Below are 16,176 nucleotides of genomic sequence, written 5' to 3'. Positions count from 1 at the left end.
GAGAGAGAGAGAGAGCACACACACACACACACACACACACATATATAAATCTGTCTTTCCATATATTGCAACATACACCTTTCAGACAAGAATAAAGTGTGTCTTTCTTTGAGAGACACAAACACCAGAAGCATTTTTTTTCATTTTGCTTTTTTAATACTGTTGCATCTGTTCATGTCAATGGGAAAAGGAGAAAATGGGTTAAAGCACCGATGGGGGAACCACTGACCCTCCAGAAGGTGTTGGGCTCCAGCTCCAACCAGTGTGGTCAGTGTTAAAGGATAGTAGGAGTTGTGGTCCAGCGACACCTGGAAGATGAGACGCTGTCCTCCCTTAGGTCAAAGTGCGAGAAGGAGGTGCCTAAATTGTGGCTGAGCTCATATGATACATTCTTTGGATGCTTTTAAAGGTCCCTTGCCTCAGCCAAAAACAGTGATGGAGGCTTTGCAACAGAGGATGGAGAAATACAAAGCAGCAGCCGCTCAAGCCAAAGCAAATGGAGATGATCGGAAGAGCAGGATGCACGAGAGGATAGCCAAGGTAAAGAAGAAGAAGCTGTGTGTGCTACCACAAAAGTCCCTTGGTTGTAATCATTTATTGTGAGCCTCTGCTGTGATATAACAGCAGTGAGAGGATCTGCTCCTGTTTGAGCCTATTACACCAATCCGGACCTGACTGCGTTGGCTACCAGTTAGTTTCCAGGCCCATCTCAAAGTGCTGACTTTGACCTATAAAGCCTTAAACTGCTCAGCACCATGATAATTTAAAGGCCTCTCACCATATGAACCAACCTGGACCTTATGATTGTCATCTGAGGCCCCTCTACAGGAGGTCTGGAGGGTGGCAACATGAGAACGGGCCTTTTCTGTGGTGACTCCCTGCTTTTGGAATGTTCTCCCCAGGGAGGCTCGCCTGGCGCCTTCCTTACATATCTTGGGGAGCCAGGGGAAAACATTTCTCTATAAACAGGCAGTATACAAATTTGATAAATAAAAATAATTGTTAGATTTGTGGAATGCAAGCTCGTTGGGTGATGAATTTCTGCATCACATATTTCACATTACACACTGAGAATGTCATTATCAAACTTGCCCACATTAAACTCAGAAAGACTTACTTCTGAGGAGACACGTATAGAATTGCACTCTGAATAATGTTAACCATCATTTCATCACATTTACTAAGAACGTGGGGCAAATCTTTCAGCCCTTTTCTTAAAGCCATGTGAAGGGGTTGTTGCCTCTGTGTACTGCAAGCCCAGCAACAGATGCAATGCCTGGAGGAAGGTTTGCATTTTACTAGCTACGAAATGTTCTGCCTGGAGTGCTCTTAAAATGTTTTCTAATCCTTATGGCATAAAGGGAAACACAACAAATGAGTGACAAATATGTATTTATCTTGCCCTCCGCACAACCTGTCACATGACTGTATTCTCTAACCAAAATTTCTCCTTAACAGCAATACCAAGATGCCATAAGAGCCCATAAAGCAGGAAGGAAAGTGAATTTTGGTGAACTACCAGTTCCCCCTGGTAAGTATGCAACACTGTCAGGGCTGTGCATTGAAATGTGAGATACCCTCGCGTAAGTGCTTTGTTCCTGGCACATTTGCCAAAAATGCTTCAGGAGACTCCCTCCTACTCTGCCTTGTCAGGAGACTGGCTTGGCTCCATGACAACACTACAGAATGTGCTATGAAACTGCTTATTGTGACTGTAAACTTTCATGAAGTTGCACGATAACAGCACAGAGGGCCTCTTGAACTGCAAGTTAGATTGTTGGTTTTCAGCTGGTGGATTGGGACCCACTACCAGGTCATGACCCCTGAGCTAAGGTGGGTTGCAACAGCACCATATGACCCGTTTGAGGAGCTGACTTGTTGAAATTAACCATAATTAGCGTTAAACACAGCTCCCAGTTCACAAACAATTTAACTAAAATTGAAAGCTTCCAAACTTCTCCTCCTCCTCGGCCTGAATGTGTCAGTGATCCATTTTGTGGGCAGCCGCTGGAGTTCATGCTCAATACTCTCAGAACTTGTATCTTCTGAGTATAATGATAATTGTCATTTCAACTTTTTAAATCTGTAGTTCTCCTCATAAATGTGTGTTGTGTTCATCTTCATTTATTTTTAAGGCTATCTTCTGGGGGTTTTTCTTCTCTCTTCTTTTCAGGTTTTCCTCCAATTCCTGGACTGGCTCCTGCAGATGACAATACAGTTGCTGCCGTCCTTGAAAATGCTAACAGGCTGGTTAAAATGGAGGAGGAAGAGAATAAAGAGGAGGAGGAGGAAGACGAGGTGTGTTGCTTAAGAATCTGTTTGCTTACAGATGCAGAAGAATATTCTTACCATTTTAAAACATAAGTTACAGCCAACTATTTCAAAAGCTGCTGCTGCTGTTGCTGTTGTTTTTGAAAAATCATACTAACCTAGAATTACATACACTGAAACATTTCCAGTCACCATTTCCATTCCTTTTAACCCATCAGGTTAGTCATGTTCATGCTTTTTAACGGGTCTACTCTGAGAAGGACTAACATTGGCCACAACTTAGAAGCTCTGGTAGTTAAAACTGCTTATTCCCCTTAATTTCCTAATGCTAACTGCTCAACTGGTTAACTCACAGACTTTGTGTTGGGGTACCTAGTAGTAGCTCATCTCCTGTTAAGCCACACTAGGACTTCAGATGATGAATCACTCTATATCCCATTTTGTTGAAGACTGCTTAGTGATTATGACTACAGTGCTGTTATTAAGAAGTTTCTCAGCCTCTTAAGATGACTTTCTGATCCCTTTAGCACAAAAAAGGTCTCTCTTTTGCAGCACCACAGCAGATGGCTGCTGTAATGGGATCCATTTGTTTAGCATCCATCCTCATCTTGAGCCCTATATCTGAATTTCCTGCTCATTGCATTCAATTCCTTTCTTATCCCACTAGGGTGAGCCTTCCATACAGGCTCCAGCTCCCAAGAAGCCCACTCAGCTGCCTAAGAAGCCAGTGCAAGTTGTTCAGCCAATAACTGTGCCATCTGCTGTAATCCCGGAAGAAACCTCTCCAGAGAAAGATATTTCTCAACCCACCCCTGTAGCAGCCCCAGAGAAATCTGCATCCACTGAGCACATCTCTCCAGTTGGTAAGGACTCAAAAGGCTGGCTGAGAGTTGTATTTATTTCATTTACATCAAGCAAGACTGAGGAAGTGATGTATTTTAGATACTTAAAGGATGTTAGGAAGGAAAAGGGGGAAACTGTTGTTAACGCTGAGGATAGAACAAGACAAAAATGGTATGCAAGAAATACATTCTGTGAGGCTTAACAGATGAAGCCTTTGGGACAAAGCCCTTGTTGGCTTTTCATTTTCTGAGCTGTGAAATGCTGTGTTTGGAGTGCTCGTAAGATGTTAACAAGCCCTTGCAGTAGAATAGAAAGGTATGTAGAATCTGGACAGCAAATGAGTGACTAATACAGATTCCTATTCTGACCCAAATTATCCACTTAAATGTGCACATAACAGACCCCCTGCTGTAATCAAGATAACTACCAGGACACTGCTACTTGCACTAGTTCAAGCTAGTCAATGTTTTGTCTTCCTCCTAAGCAGTTCAATGACACACGCTTGACAGTGTTCCGTGGAGACATGCCACACATTTGCACAGCTTGGATGCAGATGGCAAGCTTGCATTTGAGAAAACAGGACTACCTCTTGGCTAGGTCTGTTTTTTCTCTTACTTTAAGGAGCCTGGAAGAGATGGTGCGTGCCCTCTGGAAAGGACATCATAAAGATACCTGACAGGCTTAGTGAAAGTTCTTGCCTCCCTGAGAAGTCTCCTTTCTGCCCCTCTTTTTTCATGTCCTCCCCCACTCCTTGCAAATGTTGAGCTCCCACACACAGTTCAAGTATTCCGTCTGAGTCAAAGCCTGGCAAGCAAGGCTTTATCTCATGGATGTGGCTGTGGATGACTGGGCAGATTGCGCACAGGAGACGCTACGGTGTGAGGGTGGAAATAAATAGAAGCCACTGCCACACATTTCTTTCTGCGCCATTACTGCCTATTCTGTGTGTCCCTGGGATGAGAAAACCTTCTGTTTCTTTCCTACAGCCTTGCGTGCCGAGTGGGAATACAGCTAAGCAGGAAATAGCTTTCTATAGGTGTTACTATTAGTATATCAAGCCCTTAATAACTTGGGACCAGTTTACCTGCAAGATCGCTTTACCCCCCTATATTGCCCACTCGACTTCAGTCTGCAGGACTGGCACTGTTACAAGCAACAACGGTTGCCCATTTCACATTTGTGAGAAATGAATCTGATAGGGTCTTAGCACCAACACATTGGAACTCCCTGCCTTTGACATCAGGCAGGCAGCTTCGCTGTAGCTTTTATGACGCCTGCTAAAAACATTTTTGTTTAGATGAGCTGACCCAAATGTGTAGAAGGTAGATGTATGTTTTAATATCTTTTGGGTTTACTGCTGAATTTATTCCTCTAATGTTTAAATTAGTTGTTTTTACCGGTAATTTTATTGTTTATCCTCGTTGTAAACTGCTTTGAGGGTGTGTGTGTTTTTTAACAGTCAAGCGGTTTATAAATTTATAAATAAATAATTTCCTCCAATAGCACAGGCACGCTTTGTTTATTGCGCTTCTCACATATTGCTCATTGCGAGGACGCAGGTGCAGCTGCAAGCAGCCTGTCTGCTTCCAGGGAAAGGAAGCCCTGCCGCTGTCCCCACCTCCCCCTTCTGGCCATAGGAGTGGAGCTGGCTAGGGCTGGAGGTGGGTTTTTCCCCTCCCGCCCCTGCAGCCAGTGGGGGAGCCTGGTTTAATAGACTATATATAGTGCAAGCATAATTTTTATATGCAGTGGGGAATGAAAATGTTTACGTAACTCGGTTTATTGCAATATTCACTTTATTGCAGTGGTCTGGAACTGAGCCTGCAATATCTCCAAATCTGAAAAGTGTTTTTTTATTTAAAAAAAAACACCACAACAACAATGACAACACCCCAGTTGTTTTGCTTCTTTGTAGCTTTAGAGCACCTTGAATTCCTGGAGAGTAGAAGGAAACAGTACTTAAAGGCTGCAGTCCAGGCAAAGAAGAGAAATGATCTGGAGCAAGCCAAGGCGTTCCTAAGAACAGCCAAGAGCTTGGAGCCAAAGATCGAGCGGGCAAAAAGTGGCAAACTGGTCGACATTTCCAAGGTTAGTAGAAAGATTCCTAAGAGTGTATCAGGTCTGCTTTGAAGGAAGCACTCTTCACACCACTATCTGTCGTCTGATGTCCTTTGTTGCCTTTGAACACAGCTCTTGTGGATTTTATTTCAGAAAACCTTGCAATTCTTTTAAGAGAGAGGCAAGCTTGTCTGCAGTTGGTCCCAACCATAGGCCTGCACTCTCATCCTGGCTGTAACCCTGCCTCCTCTCCTTGAATTGTAGGAGCCTTTTACTTTTTTTGAAATTCTGAATTTGTTCAGTTGCACCTAGTGTCTCTCTCTCACACACACACACGTATATGTATATGTATTTGTACATATGTATATTCATTATATAAAATTTCACTTAAACATGTGGTAGCTTGCAACGTAACCTGCATGTAAATGGGAGCTTGCTTGTATGTTTTATTCTCAGCCATCAAAATTGCCTCTTCTGAGTTATTATTTTGTACTTTCTAGCCACTTCAGAGTAGGGAATAAGGGGAGGGAGGCACCTAATTCTGTTGCCTAGATGGCCTTACATTTTTGCAATTTTCACTCATATAAAAATACATGCGTGCAGGTTACAAAAATGAGACTTTTTTTTACATATTGCCTTAAGTTACTTGGGGTTCCTCCAGTTTGGAAGATGAACAGAACTGACTGGGTTTATGATTGTCCCTTAACATATATGAATGTAGTGCAAGGGTAGTCAACCTTTTTATACCTACTGCCCACTAATGCATCTTGCCTGATGGTAAACTTTCCTTACCGCCCACCAGTGCTCAATGGAAGGAGGATTCAGCTTGTGCCATAGAACCCCCTACCGCCCACCTAGAATCCTGAAACGCCCACTAGTGGGCGGTAGGGACCAGGTTGACAACCCCTGATGTAGTGGGTCAATTTTTTTCATATGCATGAGCTGTAGTCAACTATTTATATTTGCCCTGGAATCCTTTGGTCTTCTATTTTCTTGTTTGGTATCTTGAATCACTGCTGTGGTAATGATCAGAAGGGTAGGGCATTTCAAGATTTTTTAAAACCTTACTTGAGGAATGTGGTAAACTTGCAGTCACTAGTTGGCTTTCTCCATTCTCATATTGATAAATGCTTTCAGTGAGTGCTGTTGGAAATTCAAGACAGTTGGATGTATCATTCCTAGTCGTTACCTGCAGGTCTCAGAAAACTGATGTATTGGCACAGCCTTTCCAATGTGGTTTGGACTACAACTCCCATCAGCCTCAGCCAGCAACCATGCAGTGATGAGAGTTGTAGTCTGTAGCATGTTGAGGACACTAGATTGGGTGGGGAAGAGTGCATTAACAGCATGTTAGCTGAGTATGGCAGGAACCTTGAAAGTATCCTGCTACCCTTTCCTGATATCCTCCCCCCACCCCCTTTTTTATCCCTATGCTCCCTATGCTCACCTTTCTCTGTCACAATTTTACCAGAGAAGCTCTGACATGTATTGTGTGTTGCTGTGTAGCTGCCATCACCACCTACAGATGATGAAGGTGACTTTATTATCATACATCATGAAGATGTCAGACTCTCTCAGAAAGCAGAAGAGGTGTACGTTCAGCTGATCAAGCTATTGAGAGACCAGCATGAGGTGTGTGCCTCCTTCCTCTCCTATAGCATTATACATAGCTAAGGGTCCTGTAGTGGAAGTAGAAGGTTCTCTATCTTTAAACTGGCCTATTTTGCAGACAACTCTAAACTGTTGTTCTTTTGTGATCTATGCACAAGCGTCAGTGACCCTCTCTCGCCTTTCAAAAGTGATTTGAAAATGAAGGTGCTCAGAAAAAGTTGCTGCTGCCTTTATAGGTCACTTGTATGTGTGTTTTTAAGAGGAAATAAGAGAGAACTTCTAGTGGCAGTGTTAACATCCGTGAGTTATGGTACTAATACTATAACCCAGCAGCAGATTTTATGCAGATGACTGTATACTCACTTGTGGAATGCTTCATTGGAGCTGGGTTGGGTTGCCCAGAAGGCAACAACTGCATATGTTTATTTCAGCTTATTAAAGAGATTTGATTGTCTGAACGTGGCCAGCCTCTCTCTCAGATCAGTTTTTGAAGGTAGCTTGTGGTCTGACTTCCCCCTCCTTTTTTCTGTTAATAGAAATGTTTGCAGTATTCGAAGCAGTTCACACATCTGGGAAATGTATCTGAAACTTCCCGGTAGGTTTATTATAAGTTTAGTATTGAAGGCACATCTCAGTTGGGTGCAGTACAAATTGCACTTGGCAGAATGAATTTTGCTTTTATGCCTTGGGTCTAGTCATTTTGTGGCTGGGGAAAAAGTTGCTCCTCCCTTCTTAACTATGTAAAGTGTAATGACTTTTTCACTTGAGGGGAAGCTCAATGGCATGTCCCTACGTTGGGTGAGCTGGAGAATTGCAGCCTACATGGTGGGTGTCTCCATATGTCAAACAAGAAGGAAATTTCATGGTGAGCAACCAGTGTTCTGCTCCCTGTGCTTGCTTGATGAAGGTAGCTCCCAAATCCCATCAGTGATGAAAGATACGCTCCACCGGCTTGATCAGTTTCCAGGCAGCTTTCCCATTGATCTCTGGCAAGGAGCTATTTCTGCCTTAAGTGGAGCCCAGCCATTCTCTCATTTGAGTAGGAGCAGCCTCCATGAGTTTAGCAGCCACCCACTGATAACATGATTGAAACCAGAGCAGGCTCTGTCAATATGCTTCCTGATCTTTCTCACTTTTACTTTATGTTGTGTATTTCTGTGTTGCGTTTCAGGTTTGAGAAGCTGGCTCAGATTTGTAAAAAAGATCTGGACATCTTACAGCTTGCACAGGCCCAGGGGCTGGATCCCCCAAGCCACCACTTTGAAGAGAGAACCTTTAAAATTGTAAGGTATGGATGTCCAAAAGATGAGAAGGTTTCAAATGTCTTATCTCTGTAGATAGATGAGCTTTACAAAACTTTTCTGAACCTTACAAGAGCAACCTGGAATACTGTGAATTTCTGTTCCCAAAAAAGTGACCAATGTTTTATAATGGAAACTAAGCATTTCAATAAATGTGGGGCTGCCACGAAAATGGGACCACTCTCCCCCAGCCCCTTGAGTCAAAGGGCTTCAACTTTGTTCACATCTTGATGTTGCCTGTGTTTGCATATGTAATACTAAGTTGCAGCTTGTTCAGTAGGCAAACAGGCAAGGCTTGTTGGTTGGTTTTCCAGCTACTCTTGCCTTGTGCCTCTGCAGCTGGGAGAGTGCCTGGGCTGCAGTGACCAAACAAACCACGGTTAAGCAAGGCTTTGGGGTTCATAAACTAACCATGTTTTCACCCCGCAATTAGTTGTCAGAAAGCAAGCATGCTGTGTATTTCTTCATGATTCCTATTTCTACATGTTCACTAAGTTTGGTATTGTAATGTGAAGTACGTCTGGATTGCTGGAGTAAACCGCTGTTTCTTTTTGTTTGCTTTGTAGAATATTTTCTGAACTCAGTAGCACAGAAATGCATCTTATCATTGTCCGAGGAATAAATCTACCAGCTCCACCAGGTAGTCTACCATTGACATGATTTTTTAAGATTCCTTCCTGCTCTGCAATCTTCCCTGCAGCTGACAGAACTGAGAACTTGACCTCTGTTAATCAGTAGTTAGGATCATTTTGTTTTTATCAAGGAAATTGGGTCACAATCGGGAACACACATCTCTGAGTAGAGGCCTCTTCTTTCCTGTGAGATAATTGGCAGTCTTGTGTTCATAAGATTTGGCCCATTTTTCTTTTTGTTTCTACAGCTGTTTGCTCAGCTAAATTCCTCTCTTTGCACAGGTGTGGCACCCAATGATTTGGACGCATTTGTGAAATTTGAATTCCATTACCCGAATACAGTGAGTATACATCAAGGCTTTTGCTCCCTCCTTAATTTCTAGACCCTAGGGTGACAGTTCCCTATCCAAGTATATTCAGATGCAAACCCTCAGTTTGCCGCCATGTAATATATGCAAAGATTGGGAGAATGGATGACTTGTGCATTGCTGCTGCGTTAAGCGAGCAGCAGTGTAAATATCAGGACAGGGGTAGAAGCAGAGCATAAAATAAAAGTGCAGAGAAGCCCTATCAACTTGTGAAGTGAGTGGGATAACTGAGACAAAAGAGCAAGACCTATGGTGCTGCAAGAAGATGATCATGGGTGTTATGAGAAACAGAGAGGGGGGAAAGGGGACAGAGAGATCAGGAGGGGAAAGCATGTGCTAAAGGGGGTTAACAAGGCTGAAAAGAAATCACTGGGGGTGGGGAGGTACACAGAAATGAGCTTATTACTTATTACATTTATATACCACCTGTTCTCCCAAGGAGCTCAAGATGGTGCACATCGTTCTCATCCCCGTTTTATCTTCACAACAACCCAGTGAAGTAGGTTAGGTTGGGAGGTGGTGACTGGCCCAAGGTCATTCAGTGAGCTTCGTGGCTGAGTGGGGATTCTAACCCTGGTCTCCCAGGTCATAGTTCAACACTCTAACCATTACACCACCCTTCAGCTCTCTTGAATTAACAAAAGGTGGTCCTTTGGAGTGGCTTGACTTGCATATCCCTGCTTTAGAACAACCAGCCCATGGGGGGGGGGGAGAGCTTGGTCTTCACAAGGCAAGGACTGAGAACCCCACAGGCTTTTCTGAGAATAGTTAGGAAGGCAGGGTCACTGGTGGCATCTCTGGTGGCCTTGTCACAGTAGAAAAGAGAATGGCATTTCTATTGGGGTTGTATATGTGATGCTTGAGAGGCAGCTGGGGAAGAGCTGCCTCTGAAATAGAGAAAGGGCTATATTGCTTGATTGCTAGGATATCATCTTGAAGTGCTGGCAGTAATTGGGTCACCTTGTCCTTGTTCACTCCCTAGAGACTTCTGCTGTGCTTTGGGCTAGAAGTTAATTTGTTTTGTTGTGTGATTGGGTTGTTAAAAAGAATAGTAATTGCTAAACAATCTCTTTGGAGCACGTTTGTTGCAGCCTCTGAAGATCCATACCCCTTTCCTTCTTGGGGACAAGGAAGACAAATGAAAAGGTCCTGGAGAAATCTACCTGCAACAGGCTCTTGCTCTGCAGCAAAGCAAAACAGCTGAATGGTGGTTGCAATGATAGCATTGGATCTAATCTATCTTTTTAACATCCCCATGCACCATTTGTTTCTATCTCTTGTATACCGTATTTCGTATTGAATGTCAGTATTTGCATTTTGTTCCATATTGAATGGGCTGTGCCCAAGAAAACTTTATCTACACTTATGCAGGACTTTCTTTCCAAATGAAAAGCCAATAAAGATGTTGTGATTTCTGCTGAATATTAATGGTGTGTGGCTGCAGGTGTTTAGTTTTAGGGTTTTGTTAACCTGTGTTTTGCTTTTATTAAAACAGGAGCAAGCTCAGAAAAGTAAAACATCCGTGATAAAGAATACCAACTGCCCAGGTGGGTGCATGTGCTTAGACTATTATCGCCATTGTTACGTTGTCTTTTCTTGGATTTTCATTTCAGAGCTAGGCTGAAAAGGGTTAGTTCCATTTTATGTTTGCATCGGCTACCTGAACAGAATTCAAAGACTCTCATTTCAGAGCAGTAGTAATTTTGTATTTGTGGGTTTCTTAATTAACCGATTTCTGCATCTGTGATGGTGTTAACCTAACTCGCAACACTGCTCTGTATAGTGGCAGCAGCTCTCAACAGTCATAGGCAGAGGCCTTTGCGAGGCCAACTGGAGGTGGCCATGGGCTGGGCCTGGAACTCTGTGCATGCTCTACTACTGAGCTATACGACTCCAGAAGGACTTGTACCTGGAATATATGGATCCCTCTGCATTCTGTCCCTTAGAAGTCCAACATTGCTCTTCATTTTCCAACAGAAAATGACTCAACTGCAAGTCCCTCAACTGCATAGAATTATTTGGGATCTATTATTTCAAAGCTATTTAGCATGAATCCTGTAGCACTTTTTTGCAGGTTCTTTTAAAAAAAACTTGCTGAGGAGGGTAATATACTTAAGGACTTGCAGTCCTTTGTCTTGGCTCCTTCTTCTCGCAAAGGGAAACGTAGGGACCAAGTCACGGTGTCATTCAGTACAATCTGTACCTCTCTCAGATATGCACCTGTGGGGCCTACTTGATTGAAAGGTTTTCCATGGCAAAATATCTCCCACCTGCTTATTTTGAGGCATTGACCACATGCTTTTCTTGATCTTTTATTTGGTTCAGAGTCCTCTCATCAGCTGTTTGTATCTGATATCTGTCTGTGCATTTCCAGAATACGACCAGCTGTTCAAGCTGAACATTAACCGAAATCACAGAGGTTTCCGAAGAGCGATTCAGGCTAAAGGAATTAAATTTGAAGTCTTCCACAAAGGGTAAGAGATGGGGTTCATGCCTAATGGGAAACAGCTTGATTGCTTGAGCTCAAGGACTTTGTTAATTCTGCTTTAAAACAATTCCCAGATTTCTTTTGGAAGCTAAAAAAATTGTAACTCTTTGTCGCATACAATCTGTAGGCATCATTGTGTGTTTGGAATTTTTAGCTACAGGGTAGCTGAAGATATAATTGAGAATATGGGAAGGAACTATTTTGAAATCTTTGTAGATTTGCTCATCTGCAGCAGATACGTCTTTTAGACATTTGCAATGCTTGAACTTTCAGACTACAGTCACGTAATATTGGTCTTCTGCTTGATCTTCTTAGATGACTGACAGGTGCTGTATTTGGGTGTTGTTAACACTCTACTAAAGCCAAAAGCTGTGAAAACTCATGAGAATTTTGGCTCTATACTACTAGGCCTATATACTAAGGCTGGCAGTTCAGCAGGGATCAGGGGCTGTCAATCTTTTCATCCTGTAGGCCTTAATGCATTTTTGTGTTGATTCCATAGCAAAAAACAGAATCCACTTTGCCAAACAAGCCAGTTCACTGCATCTGATGCCTGTTGCCCCCATGGGATCTAAGCCACAGCTGAAACAGGACATGCACCCGCATGACTGTTGTGGTGCGGGAGGGTGGAAATCTTCCATGATGAACTTCTGATGCTTTTCTCTCTCCTTTTGCTTGAGTACTACAAGGCTGCATCTGTATCTCACACTGAATATCTTAAGTCAATTCGGCATATAACAGTAAGAATAGCTGCCCTTATTTGTAGCGTGGCCTTTAGTGTCAAGTTGTCTGGCGTTAAAGAAACTGTTTGAAAGGATTCCTTAGTGGCCAAAATAATTTGCTTATAATAAACACAACTTAGTTCCTGTTTCAGGGGTGTATAGTTTTAAGATTGTACAAGCTTCTTCATTGGGATAGGGTGCATGGTTGTTTAGGCTAGAAGAAACAGTGGGAAAGAATATTAATATGATCTCTTTGCGGGAGTGGCCTTCTGTCTCTTTTAAGCATGCATCCAAAATTTCTAGTGGCCAAAAAGTATGGAAGGCAATACTATTTTTAAGCTGTAAGAGGGAGGGCCATAAGTGAGTTTGCTGTTCTTAAGTTCACACTATGGCAAGCCCCGCAAGTGGGTTTGATTCAGATTAAATGACAGGCCATTAGCAGGATTGCATGCTCCTTCCTTTACATGCAAGGGAGAGCTTTTCTTTCTAGTTTGCCCTTTTGTCCAAATGCAGCAACCAGAACCTTTGAATGTGATTTGAGGGTGAGCTCTTCAGGAGCCATTCACATGAAGGGTGTAGCAGGGCTATACATTCCACCCCACCTTCCGAAGTCACATGGAATCTCCCACCCTTGCCACGTGGGGGTGTAATTTCCGAGGTCTGAAGCCTCCACACGCAGAACAGGACCCCCACTTCAGAAGTTGTGCTATGAACTTCAGGGACAGAAAGAATCATATGGCTTTTGACAGTAGTATTAAAAACGTGTCCCTGCCACAGCCCCTTCCACCACTCTAGCCCTTTCATGTGACTAACAGTTGAAGAGCACTTCCGATTTGCTGCAAACTAGAAGCAGAAGCCTCTAATCTTTCCTTGCACTCAAACAAATAGGAGCAGATAAGCTCAAGCCTTGCTGTGGCTCCTCCTAACAGAAGGGGTGGGGGCAGGGCTCATAGGGAGATAGTTTATTGGGCCTGACATGTTTTGAGGAAAGTCTTCAGAGCCACTGAGAAGCACTACTGCTCTGCTTTTCTGCAAGCTCTGCCTCCAAATCTGTACTCACTTGAAAGTGAGGGAGCCTGCAGGAAGCACGCTGCTGCTGCTGCTGTGTTTACAATTTTGCCTCTCAGTGCTGCTGAAGACCTTCCTCAAAATGCATCGGGCCTTTTCCCTGTGCACCTGGGAATCCCCTCCCCTTCTGCACTGTTCTGCACTTTTTTTTGTGTGTGTGTGTGAACCAAGCCATGATCTTTAGGTGTATTTGGGAATAAATAGGTCATTCCATTCAGTTGCTTCCTTAGCCTAAAACACATCTGATCACTGAACGTAATACTAGCGATTTTTGTTCATTTTAACATCAGTCTACTCTCTAGTTCATACAGTGCAAAATATTTTGGACCCCTGTCTACGGCTTTTGTTGGTAGCACTACTGAACAATGGTATTATAACCAGCTTTTAACCTTGGAGGTATGAGTTGGGAAGGATCTGTGTTGCAATTTGAGATCCTGGGTGTCTTTGGGGTTCTTTTGCCGATTCCCATCGTGGAAGTTAGGAGAAGAAACTGAATCTTGCACTGACATGCCTCCCCTTCCCCAGGTCCTTTTTCAGAAGTGACAAGCAAGTGGGGACAGCACACTTGAAACTGGACAAACTGGAATTTGAATGTGAAATCAGAGAAATTATTGAGGTACCGTACCTTTTTTTGTTCTCAGAAAGCTGTGGTAAGGACTACCTTTTTCTTCTTCTTTGCACAGTAGTCCTGCTAAAAGTGTGTTTGTAAAACAGGATATGCTGCACTGGCTTTCCTCATTCATAGGAGTTTCATTACTTGCACAGCTTTCATCCATTCTCATGAGGATGGTGCTGTACCTGCCATATGCTGATATAAAAGTGCTTGGAAACTAGGGTTGCCTATGGGGATGGAGGTCTTCCTTAGGGCACAACTAGAATTTTCCAAGGATGTTGTTGGGGGGTAGCACAAAAATAGTGTGCTGACCAACATAGCTCCCCAAAAATCGTAAGGAAGGGAAGAGAGTGATGACCACAAGGAATTCTGGCAGCAAAGGAGTAGGGAAGCTTGGAGAGCCAAGTTTGCTTCTACTGGACTGTGGCAGAGAGATCCAGTTACAGTCTCTCTCCCTTGTGTGTATGTAAACACCTCTAGAATTAGCTTTTATGCATTGCAACTGGTGCTGTGCCACTTTGAAAAAAGTGGTACCTATGTTCAGATATTAGAGATACACATTATATTCAGCTTAATTCCAATTTCTCATGTGATACGGGATGCCTTGGGGGGATTTTTTTCCCTAGGCAAAGCAGGAACCCCCAAAGGCCTTTGTGACACCTCAGCCAGTTATTTTTAGAAAATGCTGCTGAAAGCAAAAGTCATGTCTCTAAACTTGATTGTGCAACAGGGAAAAGGAGAGCTATATTGTGGCTGACATGTCAAGCTTTGAATCAGAGGGAAATATTTTACCTGGAAGGTCCCCCTACTTTTAGTTCTTCCCACCCCAAAAGGTGCTTAGCAGAAAAGCCCCTAGCTCTATTTGTCATAATATGGCAAGTTTCCTAATACATTGGCACCTCTTTTGTGTCAGCAATTTTCAGTCCAATTACCCACAAAAACCCCCAAGGGATATTAAGTGATTTTTTAATCCACTCTAAGCTCTACCTATTAGCCTTTTGGGGAAACAGCTGCAGCTTCTGAAATTTGGTGGAATTCCTGCCCTCAGAAAGGGTAAACCTTCTTGCAAATTTCATCCAATTCTGAAAAGTTACATTTCATATTTTTTTAAACCACTTTAAAGTGTTGCCTATTTGCCTACCATTTGGCAATTTTATCCTCTCCAGAAGGGATGCTATCCCAACAGATTTAAACCACTTCTATCAATGGGGGGCGGGGTAGTTGGTTGGCTTCCTGTGACAAATCAGGATCTGAATAGAATCAATGATGCTACTGTTTGGCCATGTAAACTTTGCAGTATCATTCCCTGTTTGATGCTCCAACATAAGCACTGCTGGTGGTCTGGCCACCCCCACCCCCTCCACAAAAGGAGCAGTACTAGCAGCTACAGGGAAACACCAAGGTTGGCAGAAGTAGCGGGGGGGGGGGTATTGTAGTGGAAAAAACCTACGGGCACGAGACAATCCCCTTTGCAACCTCCCCCCCCAAAAAAAAACCCCAATGAGAGGACCAAATGTGCTCACCAGCCAGGAAATGCTGACTAACACGGTTTTTTTCCATGGAGTGAGAGAAGGGGAATGTAATAGAGTATCTTAGACGATATGACTGAGCAATCCACACTGAACTTTTTGTTTTGGATCCCACCTGCCATACATACAGCTGCCACAAGTGATGTCCAAAACCCTATTGAATGTTCAAAGCCAATTGCAGTTCTCTAGGTTATGTCTCTTGTGATTAACTTGTCATGTTGCTTCTATGTCTAGGTTTTGGATGGCAGGAAGCCTACTGGAGGGAAACTAGAAGTAAAAGTGAGACTCAGGGAGCCACTAAGTGGGCAGGATCTTCAGACAATTACAGAAAACTGGCTAGTCCTTGAACATTAGTTCCACCTAAGGTATGTACATCTGTCTTTTCTGTGTAGGATGACAATTGGCATGAGCAATCTCAAGATTTTGCTCTGATTACCACAAGTGAATGTATTCTATAGATACATGCATGAAGCAGATTTCTTTTTAAAAATATGCAAGATAGTAAACGATTCACCTTTAAAATTAATTCCTGCTATAAAAATGAGTCACCGTCCAACAAAAGGACAATGTAGCCACAGGAAGGAATCCTTAAAGAAGGGTTGCGGTCCCTTATAAATTTCTAAAACTTTATACTTGAGTGGTTTTAATGGACTTGCCTTCAGTTAATGTTTG

The 16,176-nt window shown here is 43.0% G+C and overlaps 1 protein-coding gene across 3 annotated transcripts in view; it reads left to right on the top strand.

The window, feature by feature from the left end:
• Positions 1 to 16,176, top strand: part of CC2D1B (coiled-coil and C2 domain containing 1B) — a 38,415-nt gene that overhangs the window by 21,196 nt on the left and 1,043 nt on the right. For all 3 annotated transcript variants that reach the window (XR_014008508.1, XM_081195367.1, XM_081195368.1), the window contains exons 11-24: positions 410 to 540; positions 1,459 to 1,531; positions 2,174 to 2,298; positions 2,939 to 3,134; positions 5,030 to 5,202; positions 6,679 to 6,804; positions 7,320 to 7,378; positions 7,955 to 8,071; positions 8,651 to 8,724; positions 8,999 to 9,057; positions 10,580 to 10,631; positions 11,459 to 11,558; positions 13,888 to 13,978; positions 15,739 to 15,869. Coding sequence is in view for 2 of the 3 variants with exons in the window: in XM_081195367.1 (XP_081051493.1) it covers positions 410 to 540; positions 1,459 to 1,531; positions 2,174 to 2,298; positions 2,939 to 3,134; positions 5,030 to 5,202; positions 6,679 to 6,804; positions 7,320 to 7,378; positions 7,955 to 8,071; positions 8,651 to 8,724; positions 8,999 to 9,057; positions 10,580 to 10,631; positions 11,459 to 11,558; positions 13,888 to 13,978; positions 15,739 to 15,858 (1,496 nt within the window). In the remaining variant the exon portion in view is untranslated. The remainder of the gene's footprint in view (positions 1 to 409; positions 541 to 1,458; positions 1,532 to 2,173; positions 2,299 to 2,938; positions 3,135 to 5,029; positions 5,203 to 6,678; positions 6,805 to 7,319; positions 7,379 to 7,954; positions 8,072 to 8,650; positions 8,725 to 8,998; positions 9,058 to 10,579; positions 10,632 to 11,458; positions 11,559 to 13,887; positions 13,979 to 15,738; positions 15,870 to 16,176) is intronic.

This window comes from Podarcis bocagei (assembly GCF_964188305.1).
Source record: "Podarcis bocagei genome assembly, chromosome: 5".
Taxonomy (NCBI): domain Eukaryota; kingdom Metazoa; phylum Chordata; class Lepidosauria; order Squamata; family Lacertidae; genus Podarcis; species Podarcis bocagei.
The sequence above is the reverse complement of the archived record's forward strand: the minus strand, read 5'-3'. Positions and strand labels throughout refer to the sequence as shown.